This window comes from Aspergillus foveolatus (assembly GCF_047715535.1).
Source record: "Aspergillus foveolatus strain CBS 279.81 unplaced genomic scaffold BDW70scaffold_79, whole genome shotgun sequence".
Taxonomy (NCBI): domain Eukaryota; kingdom Fungi; phylum Ascomycota; class Eurotiomycetes; order Eurotiales; family Aspergillaceae; genus Aspergillus; species Aspergillus foveolatus.
In genome coordinates, this window is record NW_027396143.1 from 79167 (window position 1) to 92305 (window position 13139).

Consider the following 13139-nt stretch of genomic DNA (forward strand, 5'->3'; position numbering starts at 1 on the left):
ATGAAAGACTATTAGAGCACACAGAGCTCTATAGAACACACAGTGGTGAAAATCTGGCAGCAGCAGTAGAGGCTACTCTTATAGAGTTAGGTCTTGAACAGAAGCTGGTTTCTATAACTGGAGATAATACCAGTAATAACAAGGCTATGGCTTCAGGACTATTACATAGCCTATCTGACAGGCTTAAAACCCAGGAGGAAGATGCAGTGCTCTTATACCAAGGCTTAGACAGCTATGTCCATTGTTTGGCACATATTCTTAATCTTATTGTCAAAGATATCCTACGCACCCTGGAATCAGGCTGTAACGGGCGTAGGCAGTATTATTTTCAACTGGCTGTCCTGTATAAACGAGTATCACAAGCTTAGAGAAAGAAACAAGAAATAGAAGCGTAGATATCTTCCTCCTCCCTTTTATCAACCTTTTCCAATCATACGTCAAGACTTCCGACTTCCCGGACTTGCATGACGACGGATCTCTTTCCCGAAGTTACGAGGATGGATGTCGTTCCCTACGAAGCCGCAATTCCGAGGCTGTACACTAATGTTGCAGAAACCTTATTTAGAACAAGGTTGAGGGCATGGCCGACAACCAAGATCCAGGCCATAGCCTGTGACACAGGCAACCAAGAGAAAGCACTTGCCATGTGTGATAGTCTACAGAAAGGAGATTCTGTTGCGGGCCAAACTGCATTAGGAAGACTACGAATCCTAGCTCTTTGGCTTGATCGACATTCCCAGCAGAGACAGTAATGGAAAGAGGTCTGTAGGATTATCAATTTCCCTGACAAATTCATTCAATATGATGTTGATACTCGGCAGAATTCAACCTACTGTATGCTTGATGATGGCTTATTATCAAAGCAACAGATTGATAAGTTCCTAGAACTTTAAACTAAGTTTCCGCCATTTACAGCAGAAGATTGGTCCCGACTTACACAGATCCACGAAGTATCATCAAAATTTAATGAGTTTACTCTATTTATCTCAAAGAAGAAGCCACAGATCAGCCTTGCAGTCCCAATCTACTATGAGCTCCATGACCTGCTTAATGGGGCATCTGAACACAGGGGTAGCTTTGCAGAGCTTGATCCGGATATTGCACTTGCAATAAAAGAGGGCTTGAAGAAGTATAAGAAGTACTATACTTTTATAGATGAGTCTGATACATTCTATACTGCTCTTGTCCTGGATCCTAGGGTTAAAGGTGGTCTAATATGGAGGAATTACAAGATACTAATACTGGAAACCTGATTCTACAGGCTATTCAATCAAACCTTCATGACAGATACCCACTAAAGGGTACACAACAAGATTTGGTTATTGCAGCTCAACAATATCCTATCAAAGATAGTAATGTAGAGGCCAGAATGCTGCAGAAGTTACAGCCATGAAGTCAGCCTCTGCTTTCAGATATTAACAGGTATTTTGATAGCCCTCTAGTTAGTATCACTGATACTAAAGACCCAAACTGGCTCTGCAATTGGTGGCGTACACATAAAGATGAATTCGCATGAATGGCTGCCGCAGCCAGGGATTATCTTGCAATTTCTGCCTCAGAAGTGCTTTTGAAAGGTTATTTAATGCAGGAAAGGACCTATTAGGTATTCGAAGGCATTCGTTGAAGGCGGATACTATCAGGATGTTGATGCTAATGAGTGACATGTACAAGAATTAAGCTATTCTCATAAGACACCCATTATATATATGTCAGTTCAAGTAAAACACCTAACCCTAATCAAGTAATCCAACGATTTGACGATATCATGTCGGCAAATCTGGGCCTCTGACGATATCGTATCGGCAGATATGGACCATTGACGATAATATCGTCAATCGGCATCGTCAGAATTCAAGTTTGCCGATATCGTAACGTCAACGATATCGTATCGTCAAAATCGTCAACAGCCCTAAAGATTTGCTGTTTAATTATTGCAGACCTTCTTTCTGGCCAATGCACTTTGGGTGATTGCAGCCAACAGATCCTTGTATGGTATCCCGTTTTCTTCAGAACTCAGTGCCAACGGGGAATGCCCGGGAAGAAGGCCGGCAATAGGATTCAGCTATATGAGGTTAGATCATATTCTCCTGCCTTGGATGAGGTTGAGGTGAGAAGGCTTACCTCTAGAACATTAGGAACGGCATCTGGCTCACAGGAGCTGAATCGAATATCGACACGCCCAGCATCGCGGCAACCAAAAGTTTTCCAAGCGTCCAATGCAACTTGACAGGCAGCCTTGACCGGAGTTTCGGCCATAAGGCCAGGGTCACTGCGTACTACCAGCATGCCGGCGTCACTACATTTGCTTTTCCTGCTGGCAAACTCTAAACTGTGGCAGTTGCTGTTTTCCACAGTGCTGTTGCTGGAAGGCTTTTCAAAGACATGTTCTGTTACGCCAATGACGCGACTCTGAGCACCAGTTCCTAGAATGCTCACCGAAAACTCCCGACCTGACAGGAAGGGTTCTACCAAGATATCTTGGTCTGGTAGTAGTGATCTTAGTTTTTTGACCGCCGACTCTAAGTCTGCAGGATCTGTCACCTTGTTGAATCTGCCAATCCCCTTGGATGACCCTTCAGTAACCGGCTTTAAAAAAAGTGGATAATGTGGTAGCATATGGCTAAGGTCCCCAAGGTTTAGCTTGTGTTCCTCACATGAGATCACTGCAAACGGAGCAGTGGGTATCTTATGGTGAGCTAGGATAATCTAAGTATCCACATATTAGTTAGCTGGGCCTTAGTCTTGCAAGGAATAATCCAGTCCTTCGAGTACGGTACCTTAGTAGAGACCTTGTTCTGACACAATGCCATTGTTGCAGCATTAGAAAACGTGTACAGAACCTTGTAAGCGTCCAACAGTGCTGGGACCTGGGCTTCCCTGGCTAGTCCATGAAATCCTTGGGCTATGTTAAATGCAAGGTCCCAATCTTTATATGTGCCAGCCGCTAGGTGTTTGACAAGGGCTTGAATGCCTGGCACCAGCGTAACATGATGCCCCAAATCTTGCAAGGTAGATAGAATATAGTCGGCTTCACCATTATGTGGCAAAGCTGCGCATTCCTCTTCTGAATAACCTTGGTCGTAATATGTCGACCTTTGTTCGGCGATTAGGGCTATATTAAGAAAAGGTGTCTCAAGCATAGGGGCCATCCTCTAAGTAGAGTAAATCAATATGATGGCAGATTATACAACAGAAAACAGGAATCTTTTTCTAGACCTCAACTCTGTTGGCATTCATCCCTTCTATATAAGAATCACTTGTACCACTCTCGCCGTATCTATCCGGATGCGTAAAATTCACGCTAAAAGCTTTAAAGTTCGGGAGCTTTTGCAAAAACCATTGGAACAGACATTGGTGCAAACTTAAGGTAACCTAAGCTCTGCAACATATTTCCTTAGCGGTACTGGTAAGAAGGTTCTACCCGGTGCTTCGCCTTCTTGACTTCTGGGGCTTTACCACCAACCCAGGATTAGTGTGTGCACGCCTGGCGCAGATACTATCTTACCACAGACCTCTTCTCATCAATGAACCACTCAGCACTCAACAGGTCAATCTATTCTCTGATTTGGTTGTTTGCCTTGCAGTGAAAACGTCACGATGATTATATCAATTTCACCCGAAACGCATTGGCTGCAGATCATCACGGTTTAGACCACCGGCTTCTTTGGGAATAATAAACTAGATTTCAATGGCCGCTAGAAGGGTCTAGTCATTCCATTACTACCTTAGTCATGATGTCAACACATATAGCCAGAGTCTAGTCATTCCATTATTATCTTAGTCATGATGTCAGCACATATAGTCAGGTCTGAAGTGATTCCGTCATTTCTAAATAATTACCCAACCACTTACTGTTGTAACTTGTAACAGTAATAAGTTCGGCCCCGAAGCCGGTAGTACAATCAAGATTTGACATTTGCCACCGCTAATTATAAATCGCCGGAATGGGTGAGACTTTCCCAGATTGACATTGAACGCTTAGCTTGACCGCCTACCCAGTATGGAAAAGTAATTGCACTTATATATTATTTAATCATAAAATAAATCCTGCGGAGACACAGCTCTATAAAGTTAAACCGCTATTATCAACTGCTCGAGAGGGACTGGATTGTCTGTGGAGAATTTGAGTGGCACAAATCTATGAATGTATGTATGTATAGGGTGCATCATGCGGGTCAAAGCCCTTAGGTTCGGTCCTCTGCTGAGCCACGGGCACCTCGTGGTCTCCTGAGTTACCTAAGTCCCTGTCAATGCAGTACTCCTCTACAATGATGATTGAACTCGTTCCCGGAGCTACTGAAAAGACAATCATTCGGAGCCCTACTGTTTTTCAAACATTTAATAATGACCCGATCTCAAGGCCTCTCATGATGTGCTTAACCGAGCAAGGACACAGATTAGACTGGTTAAAACACGGGTTTAAGCGGGTTTTCTGGGCTAGCTGATCGCCCGCGCGGGTTTTGGGGTGGGTTACCTGGACAGTAATGTTATGACACGACGTTGAAACCTGCCAAGGGGTCACGAGACAATGACAGCCAATGGCCGGCCAACTGAGACAGGGATACTCATCCTGAACGTGCTGAACCAGAAAGACCGATGGCATACTGTAGGTTTTGATATAAAGTGCTAAGGAAATGCTCGGGCTATGACATTACACAACAGCTACACGCGATGGGCACTCAATGGCTGGCTGAACCTAGCATTTGCAGTAACAATCATTTCTGTACAGTGTGGCTGTGTATCTTTGATTTTACTCTAATACGATTGTCGTGCTCAGTTTGTGGAACGCTTTGTCGGGTATTTCTGCCCATTCTGAGCTGAGGCAGTGTGCGGTTCGTGATACGATGCACAGTATATTACTCGCCCAATCAACTTCCCGGCCTGCTCTGACTAGCGCCTGTATGTTTGCTCAACTACTACATCGGCAAACATGTACTGTCGCAGTGGTCCGGCCATCCTGAGAACGGGTTTCGCCGCTGCTGAGCTCGCGTACTCCACTTGCCCTGGCCTTGCGGGACACAGAGAGAGAGTGAGAGTAGAAAAGCAGCACCAGTGACCATTCCCATACATTGTCTTTGTTTTCTTTTTCATCTCTACTTCTTTCCCTTATTTAGAGCCTCGCAAGTTCGACAAAATGAAAGCGGTTGTATACACGGGCGACAGCAAGATCATGGTTGAAGACCGTCCAAAACCAGTCCTCCTCGAACCCACCGACGCCATCGTCAAAGTTTTACACACCACCATCTGTGGAACAGACCTGCATATCCTCCAAGGCCATGTTCCGACCTGTACTCCCGGCCGTGTGCTCGGCCATGAGGGTGTAGGCGTCGTCGAGTCACTAGGCGCTGCAGTCACGAACTTCACCGTCGGCCAGACTGTCCTGATCTCCTGCATTACATCATGTGGAACCTGCCATTTCTGCCGCAAGAAGATGCCGTCGCAATGCACGTCTGGAGGGTGGATTTTGGGAAACAAGATCGACGGCACGCAGGCTGAGTATGTTCGGATTCCCCATGCGCCATTTTCCTTGCATGATCTGCCGAGAAGTATCAATCCCAAGGTTGCTGTGACCTTGTCGGATACTATTCCGACTGCTTATGAGTGCGGTATTCTAAATGGTCAGATTCAATCTGGTTCGACTGTCGCAATTATCGGCACGGGGCCAATAGGATTGATTATCCTCCAGATGGCGCGGAACTTGTTTTGGCCGGGGATGACGGTCGTCGTGGGTAGGGGTCAACCCAGGCTTGAAAGGGCGAAGTCCATGGGCGCAGATCATACACTCAGCGTTGTTTCAGGGGAAGAATCTGTCATTTCCTCCGCTCTAGCTCTCACAAAAAACCGGGGATTCGACGTTGTTATTGAGGCTGTGGGGACTAAGGAGTCGTTTCAAATCGCTCAGGGTCTGGTCGGTGCCGGGGGCACCATCGCCAGTTTGGGTGTCTTTGGGGAGTCGTGCGATCTCCACCTGGAGAAATTGTGGAATCGCAATATCTGTATGTGCCGTGAATGGGATTGGTGACTATGACTGATTCATAATCTAGGTTTACGCACTCGCCTTGTCGATGCGGTTAGTACTCCTGATCTACTACAAATCGTGGAGTCCGGCGGCATCAATCCAGATTTTCTCGTTTCCCACGGTGAGCCCAGAATGAGAAATGAGAATAGCGTACAGAACTGACGTCTATCAAGACTTCCCATTTGATCAAATTCAGGATGCCTACAGTGCATTTGAGCTATCCTCTAAGCATGGTGCCCTCAAAGTGGTGGTCACCATGCCCGAACCGTACTCCAATGATGTATCATAGTACCTGATCAAAAACCTGGAATATTATTACCAGCATGCTAGATCACTGGGTTGGTATCAACAGATAGGGTGCTCCTTATAGAGGCAAGCCTAGCATGTGTCATCTCTAATTTCCAGGCCCACGGTATAGTTGCAGCAGATTCTTGTCAAGGGCAGCTGTATTATACATTTTTATTCAAATGGTCGCTAGTGGGTGAAAGCGTCGCATGTACGGACGTACTCATCCAGCCTCCTGATTGATCCTCTGTACGTGATCCCGTTGCCTACCATACGCGTCCCCATCGCCCATCACCAGCATTACCTGGCCCGGCCCAGTCCCAGCCCAGCCCAGGCAGGTTTGACCAATCAGTCGATTAATTGTCAATGAGCTACATCCGTCGCGATCGCGAGACACGTCGCGCTGCCAAACATGTTTCTGTATATCGTGCTCGACTGGCAATCAGATGCGGAACAGGCCCCTGAGCGCAGCTCCCTACCCTTATAAACTAATAATGTAGACCTGGCCTAACTAGACCTCTCCTGCTTCTTTTTTTGGTCTTTTCTTCTCCCTGCCTTACTCCTGGTCTCTACTGCTGGCCACAGATCTCTTCTTCTACAACCCTACCTACCAGGTCTTGATTTATGCCGCGCCGCGCTATCGGTACACCGTCGTGCCGTCCACCCCTGCTCACCCATCTGCGCACCCGCCACAGCGCCACTTATCCCGGCCACCGCCGCCCTCTGCGAGCGGACACTCGCTGACGTCCTTCAGCGGCCGTGGGTCGACCCATGCCGCGAGCCCGGGAACCCCCCTGGTCCAGGCCTGCCGGTTTATCAAGGTTACGACTGTCTCCACTGTCCCTACACTACCCGAGTGCGGCACGGAATTTTCATGGCCACTGCTGGAAAAGACACAGGGACCATGATGGGAGCCTGGGGCGCGGCTGGCTCCTAGTATAAATGGAATCAGGATGGATTTGCAGTGACTGTGGCTGAATTTTGATGGGCGTTACGCCGGCAGGGTATATGGAGGATACGAAGGTGAGTCTGGAATGATGTTGCCCGAGCGAGGCAAGCTCGAACTATGAATGGGGTCATATTGACAGCGATCTCAGTTTGAAATCTGAGAAACGAACATTACGGTTTAGGTAGGAGGCGGTGCATGCCAAAAGCAAGTTTCCGGTTCCTGGCACCCCTCTCAGGTCGAGGGGCTGGTAAGTGCTATTTACTAGCGTTGCCCCTAAAAAGAAAATAAACGAGGTCCTTACTGCACAACTGCAGACTACCTACCAACGTAGGAACAATGATGAGGATTATTGCAATGCGATCAAACTTACTAAGGGAGAACACGAAGTTATTGGCCGGGTAGTAAGGGATAGGAGTGTAATTTGTAGTCGGCATCATAGGCCAGGATAACCAGAGCAGGCTGGACAATATGTCTGGAGATGACGATCCCAGCACCACGGTAGTCAATCATTGGGTAGCTAGCACTGGCGACGAGATTCTGTTTGAACGGGAGCTGGGCGCGGAAGAACGAAAGCCACTTTAATAACATATGGGCATTTGATGCTTAGAGCTACAACATTGATTGGACCAATATGTAGAGGTCCCCGTTAATCTGCCAGTTAATCCCATCCCCTTCCATCTCATTTCCCTCTTGGACTAGACCCAAATCTCCGCTCCATCCTCTACCTTCCACATTGAAGGAGAAATGCCTTATTACCTGATCACTGGGGTCTCCAGAGGAGTGGGGGTAGGCAAGGGGCCCTGCATACCTCACGCCGTTATCAGCAGAGTTCGAGAGCAACCCGCCACAGCAGTGAAGGGTGCCGAAACCCGAAATATGGAAGAATATTTTCATTCTACAGCTTGTTATCACTAACTGTGGCTCTCTCAGGTTAAGGAACGAAGAAAGGGACCATGTGGGGGGGCTTGCTTTCCCACCAAATCTGCAATTTCTCCCAGTCTGTCACAGAGGCTGCGGCCCAGACCTGACTGTTCGGACGAGGCCACCTTACCTGTTTAGCTCTCAATCCCGTTCTCCCTTTTTCTTTCTTCTGCAGCAATATTTCTACGTGTAGGCTCGTCCTTGGCACTAGCGCTTGACAGTGGACCCTGAAAGAGATGTCTGGCTTGTGCCTTCGCATGGCTTGGTGCACAGCCTCAGCTACGTACTTCGGCCAGAAATTACCTTCCCCACCATATTTGGCACCAGCGCCAAGCGCGCTTAAATCTGTCGATGTACTTACTTTTTAATTACATTTCTCTAAAAGCAGATTTTCATAGTGATTCTATATATAGCCAGGGTCTTACGTTTGTTTCATTTAATCTCACTTTTTAACCATTACGGCCAGCCAGGAAGCTGCAAATAGAATTAAAAACACTTTCTTCAGTTTGCTTTATAGAAGATGAATTTGTTGATTGCTTGGCCTTTGGTTTGGAATCCTTCCTGATTTGCCAAGAACTTCCGCGAGGGACCAGTGTCTTGGATGTATTATGAAGATCTGCGCCATGATCTGGCCGCCGAACTTTAATCTGTATCTGAAACTCTCTGCACGTGGCGTTTGGCATGGATCGTGTGCCACAGGGGATATTTTGGGGCTGCGAATGTCAAGTAAAACCTGATATTGTTTTCAGATTTGTTACCAGAATAATGTATGTTGATAGTCTAATATCTTTGCAGCTCATATAATGTCCTTAAACTTAAGCAGTGTGACTAGAACGCGCCCTGGATGGCCTTGTAATCAAGTAAAACTATTAACGGCGCATCTTAAGAGGCATTTTGCTGAAGATCTCATTGACAATGCAGTGTAGCTAAACTGCAGGGATGCAGCGGAGGAACATGTGGAGCCTGCCCCGAGAACTGAGATCACAGTCTGGACGAGGGTGATAGTCTAATCAACACGAGCTATGTCGATCATAATGCCATGTACGTTCAAGCTTGATATGGACTCCGTCACGCTGGTTGTCCAGTGTTTTAATTGGCAGAGATACGGAGCCTCTAGTAAGCCGGAATTATAAAGAAGATCGTGGAGAATGAAGATAATCTACCGTACCACTGTATTAGACAGTCGAACGGTAGCCATAATATTATTTCTCAAGGAGAGTCACTCCCATTGTGTAGAGCTCTGATGGGGTAACCTGACTTAGTTTAATGCGGAGGAATCGTTATTTTGGGTCGTCGAAACTGTCATAGCCCCACCTAGTAAGCACGAAGAAGGGGGAACAACAACAAAGGAAGGAGCATCGGAATGCCATAATAGAGGCAGTATATAGTCAAGAATTCATCCAGCCACGCATCGCTTTTTGAACGGCTTACACCTGCTCAGTCACCTTTTTAGGAGGGGTACATCCTGTTATTTTGGGCTTGCATTAATCCTAGTTGCCAACAATATGGTATCACTAAGATCGTAATACTTATTTGCTCCATATTATAGTTTACTTGGAAATGTATCTGCTGCCCAGTTGGTCAGCCATATGGAGGAAGACATCCACACATCGCCGATAGCTTTATTTTTAGCACCCGTCCCAGCATAAAGAGTCCACCGGGAACCGCTAAGTGAAGGCAACATACTCTCTAGTTCATCATTCCAGTGCAACCTTACAGACGCTTCACTCTTTCCTAAAACTAAAGTCAAATTGTGCTTTCCCATCTTTAATACACTCCTATGGTGCTGTGGATTTGGCGATCTAAAACATTACTCCAGCAGATATATAGTGAATGATGAGGACCACACTGGCCAATGACTCATACCATTCGCCCAGCCGCGCTCGCATTCGGAACGATGGCAGCATGATAATTGGTGGGCATTCGCATGAGCCTTCGTCGGGAGACCACAAGCCCAAGGATGGTCTTTCCTGCGATCCTGCAATCCGACAAAAGGGATCCCGTGTTTCGAGTATGTTTGCAAGGAGGAAAGATCACCTTCAGCCGAAGAAGATTCAGTCCAAACACCAATGTCAGCTATCACCCAATAGGGATGACCCTCCTTCTAATATCCTTGAGCCATGGAAGGCAGTTAGCAGACGACTGCCGGAGAATTCGACCCATGCGAAGCCAGTGGAACAGGCTCCATTACAGATGCACTTTCCACGCAGTAATGGCCGCTTGAACGCCTGTGACTGTCCGTCTCCAGAGCGTGGACCTCTCTGTGCGGTTCCGTCAGTCGTCACAACAATCATTGGTGGTGACCTCGAAGCCGCAGCTCAGAAGAGAGACTTGCCCAGCAGAATCTTGGAATGGGCGAATCGGCTAGAGGAGCAGGCCATGACTATCGTACACGATTCTTACACACTCTACTTCAACACATTTACGACAAATCCTGATTCAAACACATCAAGAGGGGACATTCATCGAATCAAGGGCGCTGGGGTTGACCGTTATACTACAATGTCAAGCCTAATAGAAACCGTCATGACTATTCAGCACTCTACGAAAATGACCGAAGACGAAATAGCTCGCGACGCCGCTGACAAAATAATCTCTTGGCGGTCCACTGTTTCCCAAGAATCTGATGATAGCTCGATCTCAATGCAATGCTCACTTGAGCAAGGAAACCGAAACCACATTGACTTACTGGAAACGAGGAGATATTCCCTAGCTCGCCGTAGGGAATCTATAGAGAAAGCTCTCTATAATTTAATGTGGCACTCGCGGCCATGCTCTGCTCCTAATGGCATGGAAGCGAGAGAAGAGGTCAAGAAGATTACCACCAGGCTTAACTCTGAGCTGGCTGACATCAGGAGAGAGGAGCATGGTGTTGGCTTGAACCTCTTCCGAGCGTTGAAACGCCGGGATGAAGAAGAGTACTGTGGTAGTGGAAGTACAAGCCTGTGGGTCAGCCGAGTTACTCGTTAAACTCATCTTGCTGATATACACTATTGTCATTCTTTTCCCAGTCCCGCTATATTTGGCACGCATTTTCTTAGTTAACATGTGTTCATCAGCTCTTTCCTTTGATTTTTCTATAGTATAGGACATTATTTTCCCTTTCACTCGTTGAGTCCATCTCTGCCGATATTATTCTAATGTTCCTTAATCCTTAATTCCCTATCATAATATAATCAGTTATTGAAATAGCTCTTCAATCTACTTTAGTGTTGAAAGCAATACTATTTGGGCGTGCAGGGATTTCTATGCGCTAACTTGTCAAAATTCCCAACCATGTGTAGCAGTGACATACTCAAGCACAACGGCCGATTCCCATGTTGGGACAACCCATCCTGTGCGCTTCACCAGATAGCACAGCTGCCGCCCGCGCCCTTGCGTTCTTCAGTCTGTTCCTAAGATCTTCTCCACAGCATCCTCGTTCTCTTCATCTACCTGTCTCCCAGCATAGTGTGCGAAACCTCTTCTGCGAGAAGGCATGATACTATCTGAGTCAACTACACAGGGTGCGGACTCCAGTCTAGTGACCTTGTGACATAAAGAGTTGAATTTGGGGGCTAGATTCTCTACTTGACTCTCTACCTTTGGGGGCTATCCATAGTTAGGGGATCTAAACTTTGCGAACCATTTTTAACGTCTCTAGAACTTGTTAAAAAGGGCAAGTAAGTTTATTGATTGTAATGGTTGATTGTAACACATCTACATTGGAGACTGTCCTCCGGCGGCAAGGGATTTTTATCTAATCCAGAGCCGAGATTATACAAACGCTTTGGGTAACCAGGGGAGGTACTATCGTATCTTGAGTGTGTCAGCAATAACCGCAGGATCTCCCAACCTGAGTCAGTAAGTTCGCCGTGTGTGCTGTATCTCCAACAGATCGGGGGACAGTCACATCGAACTGATCCACCAACAACCCAATTCGGGTAACATATTCAACTATAGTATAGCAATCAAACCTGCAGTTTCCGTTAGCTGATGAGGATCTCACAATACTCGGCGCGATCTCATCGATCACAGTGCTTCTCATTTCATGCTACAATCAGCGGAAGTCCATCGGTCTGCCATTAAAATTACCCCAACCTGTTGCGGAGGTTTGGAAACTGGGAAAGAGTATTGAGAGTCAGTATGACTGTTCAAAAACATAGGGTACCTGGATGAAGCAATTCGAATATCTCGCGAGGCCGTTAACATCACGCACCTCCCTTTGCACGTATCCAAGCTTTCTCTCAAACCATAAGGCTGCTCTAGAAGCGTCGGGAGCCAGGGGATGATGACAATGCTTATACGCTGTCTGAGGAGTCAGTTGGGTTTGTTAAATAGAGAAGCGCTCGGTGACAGGAAGCGATTGATAGTTGAGGCAGAGAACCTGAAGTCGGTGGTGTTAACAATATAGAGAAGATAGGTGAGGGTCTGCGGTCCTAAAAGCTGCGGTCCTAGGCATATGGGTTACGGATTATTGTAGGCCCTGGGCATTGAGAAGTGAGCTAGGCACTACGCCCTTATGCAAGAAGGGTAGAACTGATGATAAGACGCTGCAATCGAAGGTCTCTCGTACCAGACCACTAATAACCAGCTATATTCTGAAAGGTGAAAGTGACGAGTAGCCAACGGACACTCCGATATGGAGATAGGTCAGGTCGATCGACAGATGATCCGGGCCGTATCCGTACCAGCACTGTAGGGCACTGCTAAATTTAAACCATGGTGCGGGATTGTATCGTTGCTTGAAAGCCTCAGGCCAGCAGCATTGGCAGGTACATATAGACTTTTTGTTCTGCGTATCCAGTAGACCTTCAAGCAATCCATTTTGTAGCTCCGAAGCCTATCATAGGTCTGATATTCTATTAGTCATTATTCCTTTGATTGTTGCTAGAGAACCTCTTGGTAGGAGTGACTGAGAGAAGAGGATTTTGACACTGGGGTGCCTCACAGGTTTTGCTACTCTGCCCGCTTTCTCATTACCTG

General features: G+C 46.8%; 4 protein-coding genes across 4 annotated transcripts; 3 read left to right on the plus strand and 1 right to left on the minus strand.

Moving 5' to 3' along the window:
* Positions 1–1924: 1924 nt before the first annotated feature.
* BDW70DRAFT_171598 (D-alanine--D-alanine ligase family protein) lies at positions 1925–3140 on the minus strand (the record flags this gene model as incomplete). The annotated part of the gene is made up of 3 exons (XM_073743257.1): positions 1925–2062; positions 2122–2706; positions 2778–3140. The coding sequence occupies 3 exons, from the start codon at positions 3138–3140 to the stop codon at positions 1925–1927; spliced, it is 1086 nt and encodes a 361-aa protein (XP_073592002.1).
* Positions 3141–4253: 1113 nt separating this feature from the next.
* BDW70DRAFT_143806 (uncharacterized protein) lies at positions 4254–4463 on the plus strand. Its single transcript, XM_073738150.1, has one exon. It carries the CDS (start codon positions 4269–4271, stop codon positions 4443–4445), a length of 177 nt encoding a protein of 58 aa, XP_073592003.1. The 5' UTR covers positions 4254–4268; the 3' UTR covers positions 4446–4463.
* Positions 4464–5103: 640 nt separating this feature from the next.
* On the plus strand, positions 5104–6512 carry BDW70DRAFT_114927 (putative zinc-containing alcohol dehydrogenase). Its single transcript, XM_073734620.1, has 3 exons — positions 5104–5996; positions 6045–6140; positions 6193–6512. The coding sequence occupies exons 1-3, from the start codon at positions 5135–5137 to the stop codon at positions 6306–6308; spliced, it is 1074 nt and encodes a 357-aa protein (XP_073592004.1). The 5' UTR covers positions 5104–5134; the 3' UTR covers positions 6309–6512.
* Positions 6513–10010: 3498 nt separating this feature from the next.
* Positions 10011–11144, plus strand: BDW70DRAFT_171599 (uncharacterized protein; the record flags this gene model as incomplete). Its single annotated transcript, XM_073743258.1, has 1 exon — positions 10011–11144. The coding sequence occupies one exon, from the start codon at positions 10011–10013 to the stop codon at positions 11142–11144; it is 1134 nt and encodes a 377-aa protein (XP_073592005.1).
* Between the last annotated feature and the right edge of the window lie 1995 nt (positions 11145–13139).